This window comes from Canis lupus, chromosome 23 (assembly GCF_048164855.1).
Source record: "Canis lupus baileyi chromosome 23, mCanLup2.hap1, whole genome shotgun sequence".
Lineage (NCBI taxonomy): Eukaryota > Metazoa > Chordata > Mammalia > Carnivora > Canidae > Canis > Canis lupus.
In genome coordinates, this window is record NC_132860.1 from 16800775 (window position 1) to 16806801 (window position 6027).

General features: G+C 42.6%; 1 protein-coding gene across 9 annotated transcripts; it reads left to right on the top strand.

Moving 5' to 3' along the window:
- The first annotated feature begins 231 nt into the window (after window positions 1-231).
- Window positions 232-5472, top strand: ZBED5 (zinc finger BED-type containing 5). Of its 9 annotated transcripts, none has more exons than XM_072794066.1 (3): window positions 232-772; window positions 2047-2161; window positions 3175-5472. In XM_072794066.1, exon 3 carries the CDS (start codon window positions 3316-3318, stop codon window positions 5398-5400), a length of 2085 nt encoding a protein of 694 aa, XP_072650167.1. In that variant the 5' UTR covers window positions 232-772; window positions 2047-2161; window positions 3175-3315; the 3' UTR covers window positions 5401-5472. The 9 variants fall into 9 exon arrangements, with proteins under 9 accessions (XP_072650167.1, XP_072650168.1, XP_072650173.1 ...); XM_072794067.1 differs by having other exon boundaries at window positions 240-441; XM_072794072.1 differs by having other exon boundaries at window positions 240-441; window positions 3180-5472.
- Window positions 5473-6027: the final 555 nt, after the last annotated feature.

The window sequence follows — 6027 nt, forward strand, 5'->3', positions numbered from 1 at the left end:
CGGGCCCACGGGAGCCCAGGGAAGTTTCAAAACCGCCGCCGCACGCCTAGCGCCCGCCGAGCCGCCCGGAACGCAGCCCCGCGGCCGCCGCCGGCCGCGCGCCTCACCCGAGCTTGGGCCTCTCGCTTAGTCCCGCCCCACTGCTCAGCGCGGATTGGTGGCGGAGGGCAGCTCTGGAGCTGATTGGGCGGCAGCGGAGCCGCTCGCGGAGCCTCTAAGTTGGGCTGCTCCGGAGGGCTAAATTTATCTTCAGAGGAGCGACCGCGCCAGCCGCGACCCGGATCTCTCTGGAGGCGGCATAGGCGGTGTCCCTGAGCCGAGAGCATCACCCTGTCCCCGCATCCTCCTTTCCCTTTGTTTTGTTTTTCATCCCCCTCCCCCTCCGCTCCCCCTTCCAGTCCGCGACGACTGGCTCTTGACCCCGTTCAGGCCTCGGTGAAGGTGAGGACCCAGAGCCGCCTCGGCGGCCGAGCGGTGCGCTCCGAAATGGCCGCTGCCTTGAGCTGTGTAAAATGGCGGCCGCAGGCTGAGCCGGGGGCCGCGGCGCTGCCCTGCAGCCCAGCCGCAGAGAAGACCGGCCTCCGTCCCTGAGGGAGGTGACGTAGAGAGATAGTGTTGGGTGCTGAGGAGACTGCCCGGGGACGCGCGAGAAGAGCTCTGGAGGCGAGGGTGGGCGAGCCCCCGGATGCGGCGGTCCGCCGGCAGCGCGCACCTGCGACCTGGAGGGATGGCTGGCCCAGCAGCACGTCGAAGTGACCGTTTAAAGAAGCATGTAGGTGCCGGAAGGGCAGCCGCACCCGCCTTTGCCTAGGCTTGCTGACTGGATGCACCCCTTAACCCGGCCCTCCTGCCCCTGAGGGTATTGTTCACGGCTGCAACGGCCGGAAGGTGGGGGGTGAATGGACGGTGTTACCTGGCAGTTGAACCCACAGAAGAGACAAAAGAGCAGGGTTTCTCTCCACACCCCCACCCCCTCCCATCCCCCAGCCTTTCGGGTAATGGAATAGAAACTTGACTCTCAGGGGAGTCCAGAGTCTTTGTCCTCGAGAGATTCGGGAAGGCACCTCAGAAGAGGTGGGGATGAGGCCTGCCTTCCGCAAAACAAAGCTTCCTGCCCGGTTGTGTCGTCCTCAGGTAGCCAGGGAGAGGAGGGATCCCCATCCTAACCAGCAGCTCCACCAAGTTCTCTGTTGCTAAATTAAAATCGGGATTGTGGAAACGAAAATGCACGGCGCTGTTGCCCCCAATAATACCGGTGTAGGTAGGGCTGTCTGCTGCTGCCAGTTGGCGACCCGTTAACTCTCTGGCATCCGTCACCCATTGTAATGCTTCTCTCTGTGCCGCGCTTGAGCGCTTGGGAAATTTAGGGTACTCAGGAACACACAAGGAACGGCTAGGTGCGTGGGCTCCGCAGCCCCAACTTTTTGGGTTCTGTTCTTAGTTCTTCACTTACACGATGTGTTAGGTTAGCGGGTGGCTTAACTTCTCTGCGTCTATTAGTTCACCTCTAAAGTGCAGTTATTAATAGGCGCTGACTCTCACGTTTGTTTTGAGGATTAAATGAGATCATCTCTATGAGGGATCTAGTAGTTACAAGCATTAGTAAACCACGATCGTTCAATAAACATTAGCAAGCTAACTTAGGAAATTGGTTGAGGGGACAAAAATGGTCATAGCAAGAACGCGTATCTCACGTAACACTGCCCTGTAGAATTCTATTTTAGATTACTTTTAATGCTTAGTTTTACAGACCTTAAGATGTGGCTGTAACTTTTAAAAGTTAGGTTTAGTTTTTGAAAGTTTTACAGGTGTTTCTGTCAAGTCAACGGTTGGTAGAATGTTTGAAAAACAGTGGGCTAACCAGGGTATTAAATGAGACAAAAATATGATCATTTTTACTACTGGGCATCTTCTGTTTCAGTCCACCTGCATTGCGGTGAAGAATCACTTGCACTGCCTAGGTCTAAAATGTAATGAAGGGTCGTCTTAGGGGTTTGTAGTTAGTTCTGCTTTTGCAGTGTCTAATTTTAATTTTTCTCATTCTAGGATTTTGGTTACTCCCTTTCCACCCCATACCCTAATTTTATTCTTTTGAAGAGTCTTCATTTCAAGCTGCCAAGGTGGAGAGTGTGATTGCAGAAGGGAGTACTCTTCATTTCAGGTATCTTACTATCAAGCTATTGGGAGGAAAGCCATTTTGCTTTAGGATATAACGTGAGAATTCAAAGCTTACTCTGTAGCCAAATCATAGTTTAAATCAAAAGCACATCTATTTGAGTAGGCACTAAATATGTACGCCTTAACTTGCAAAGTTAGTAATCCTGAAAGGTCTTAACATTTGCATTACCCTTCCATTTATGCTTTTAAAATTCTATGAGGAACAAAGCCATTAAAATAAGAGTTTATGTTTTCTTTTAGGTCCTGGTTAATGGAATGCAGAGTAATTAGTAAAATATACATTACTTTCAATGGGTCTTAATTTGGAAAAGTATTTATGTGATTTTAATTCCAGAGAAATAGTAGCTAACTTTTGGTCTACAGCTTATTTTTCAATACAGAATTCTGTGTTTTGCAAAACTTTGTGTTTTTGTGTTTTTAATATAGTTTATCAAAGTAGTCGCTAGTCCTGGTAGGAGGCTTCAGATGTATAGTATATCAACAGTGAATCTATCAACTGGCAGTAAGCATCAGAAAGCTAAAAGAGATTCCAAGATACTATATGCCATGAGAAGGGGTTGGTAAAATATGGTCTATTCTGCCTGTTTTTGTAAATATTTACTGGAACAACCGTGTCTGTTTTTTTATGTGTATCTATGCCTGCTACCATGCTGCAACTGCAGAGTTGAATAGTTGCAAGAGAGTCCATATGGCCCATAAACTCAAAAATATTTACTGTTTTGCTCTGTACAGAAAAAGTTTGCCAACCCCTGGCATGGGACATGTTCCTCAAGGTCCCTCCCTTAAAAATACACTTATCAACTCTTCATTATTTCTTAGCTTAACAGTTCCCAAACTGTGTTTTGTAGATTGTTAGTATTCTCTAAGTTCGTAAGTATTCTGAGAAAAAGATCAATATTAACAGCAGTTTTCTTTCTAGTTTATTTTAAAATATAAGTTTAAGACTACTAAACTCATTTCTATAGCTTTATTTTTATGTGATAATCTACCTTTAAGAAAAGGTGTGCCATACCTGAGAGCACCAGGAAGTCGCATGAGAGATCACCTGATACACGAACGTGTGATGTTCCATCTACGCATTGATGCATAGGCAGCATTTACAAATTAACTGATGTGTTGCTCTATATCATCTCTTTGATGATTGCTCATCTTCTGTGTATCCTGTCATATAATTTCAATACATCTGTGATACTCAATGTTTATTCTAAATTAACCATGTTTTGTACCACAAACACATTGCCTATGGATCTGTTGCTGAAACAAGGAAGCCTTAAACAGGAAGTAGAATCTTTTTGTTATCAAATTGTGTCTGAATCAAACGATCAAAAGGTTGGAATATTACAAAGCGAGAATGAACAGTTGCAACCTTCAGTGTCTAAAAAATCAGAAGGTGAGCTTTCCAGGGTCAAATTTATGTCCAGTTCCAACAAAATAACAACATTTAGTAAGAAACCAAAAAGAAGAAAATATGATGAAAGTTATCTGTCTTTTGGATTTACTTACTTTGGGAATAGAGATGCGCCTCATGCTCAGTGTGTGTTATGTAAGAAAATTCTATCAAATAGTTCTTTGGCCCCTAGTAAGCTTCGAAGACATTTGGAAACTAAACATGCTGCCTATAAAGACAAAGACATAAGCTTTTTCAAGCAACATCTTGATTCACCTGAAAATAATAAACCTCCAACACCTAAAATTGTCAATACAGATAATGAAAGTGCTACAGAGGCATCATACAATGTAAGTTACCATATAGCCCTGAGTGGAGAGGCTCATACTATTGGAGAATTGCTTATCAAGCCTTGTGCAAAAGACGTTGTGATGCGGATGTTTGACGAACAGTATAGCAAAAAAATAGATGCAGTACAACTATCAAATAGTACTGTTGCACGTCGGATTAAGGATCTTGCTGCTGACATTGAAGAAGAGCTTGTATGTAGACTGAAAATTTGTGATGGGTTTTCACTGCAACTAGATGAATCAGCTGATGTTTCAGGACTTGCAGTGCTGCTTGTGTTTGTTCGTTACAGGTTTAATAAATCTATTGAGGAAGACCTACTCTTATGTGAGTCTTTGCAAAGTAATGCTACTGGTGAAGAAATTTTCAACTGCATCAACAGTTTTATGCAGAAACATGAAATTGAATGGGAAAAATGTGTTGATGTTTGTAGTGATGCTTCTAGGGCAATGGACGGGAAAATTGCTGAGGCGGTCACCTTGATAAAATATGTGGCTCCCGAAAGCACCAGTAGTCACTGCCTATTATATAGACATGCACTAGCAGTTAAAATAATGCCTACATCTCTGAAAAATGTGCTAGATCAGGCAGTACAAATCATCAATTACATTAAAGCTCGGCCACATCAGTCCAGGCTACTAAAAATTTTATGTGAGGAAATGGGTGCCCAGCACACAGCACTTCTTCTGAATACAGAGGTGAGGTGGCTTTCCCGAGGTAAAGTTCTTGTAAGACTTTTTGAGCTTCGTCGTGAGCTGTTGGTTTTCATGGATTCAGCTTTTCGACTGTCTGACTGTTTAACAAATTCATCTTGGCTGCTAAGACTTGCATATCTTGCAGATATTTTTACTAAATTAAATGAGGTTAATCTATCAATGCAAGGAAAAAATGTAACCGTTTTCACAGTATTTGATAAAATGTCATCATTGTTAAGAAAATTGGAATTTTGGGCTTCATCTGTAGAAGAAGAAAACTTTGATTGTTTTCCTACACTCAGTGACTTTTTGACTGAAATCAATTCTACAGTTGATAAAGATATTTGTAGTGCCATTGTGCAGCACCTAAGGGGTTTGCGCTCTACTCTGTTAAAATATTTTCCTGTAACAAATGACAATAACACTTGGGTTAGAAATCCGTTTACAGTAACTGTTAAACCAGCCTCATTAGTAGCACGGGACTATGAGAGCCTGATTGATTTAACATCTGATTCTCAAGTGAAACAAAATTTTAGTGAACTTTCACTAAATGATTTTTGGAGTAGCCTAATTCAAGAGTACCCAAGCATTGCGAGGCGTGCAGTTCGTGTACTTCTTCCTTTTGCTACGATGCACCTGTGTGAAACAGGATTTTCATATTATGCTGCAACAAAAACAAAATACAGGAAAAGACTTGATGCTGCACCACATATGCGGATTCGACTTAGTAACATTACACCTAATATTAAGCGGATATGTGATAAAAAGACACAAAAACACTGTTCTCATTGAAATTAGAGGGTTTTGCATGTCTCTTGATAACCAAATATAAGATGAAAATAAAAGATGATTTCATCTCCAGTATTTTGGGGTTTTAAATAAAATGATTCATATTTTTTATACTTAGATTTTAAGAAAGCTAAAAGAATCAGAAGTTTTAGGTTTTAAGCATGTATTATTGGTATTTCTTCTTCACATTATAATTTCAAAGAGTTCCATGGTCATAACTGTGGGAAGTGTTGGTCTACAAGATAAAACCTCAGTTCCTTGGGATCTATGAATCTTTCTAGTCCTGCCTACCCCACAGCTCTCCAATCACATGGAACACCTTGCCATTCCCTAAACACATCACACTTTCATGCTTTCAGATCTCAAAAAATATTCCTTCCCCTTGCTTCCCAACAAACTCCTATTTGCTTTTCAATAGTTTGACCTAATTTATCTTTGGTATTTTGATTCTATATATCTTTCTGTTTTGGCCCTATTTTTTTTGTGCCTGTCTCAAGTGTGAACTGCTTGGTAGCCTTGTGATTCCTAGTGCTATTGGACTGAGCTCTTAGGAGGTCTTATTCAGCTCTATGTCTCCATTGCCTAGCAAAAGGCCTTCTAAAGTAAAATTCTCAGTAAAAAATATTTTGG

Coding starts and splice junctions, on each gene's coding strand:
- ZBED5 (XM_072794066.1), top strand. CDS start 3,316: ATGATTGCTCATCTTCTGTGTATCCTGTCATATAATTTCAATACATCT.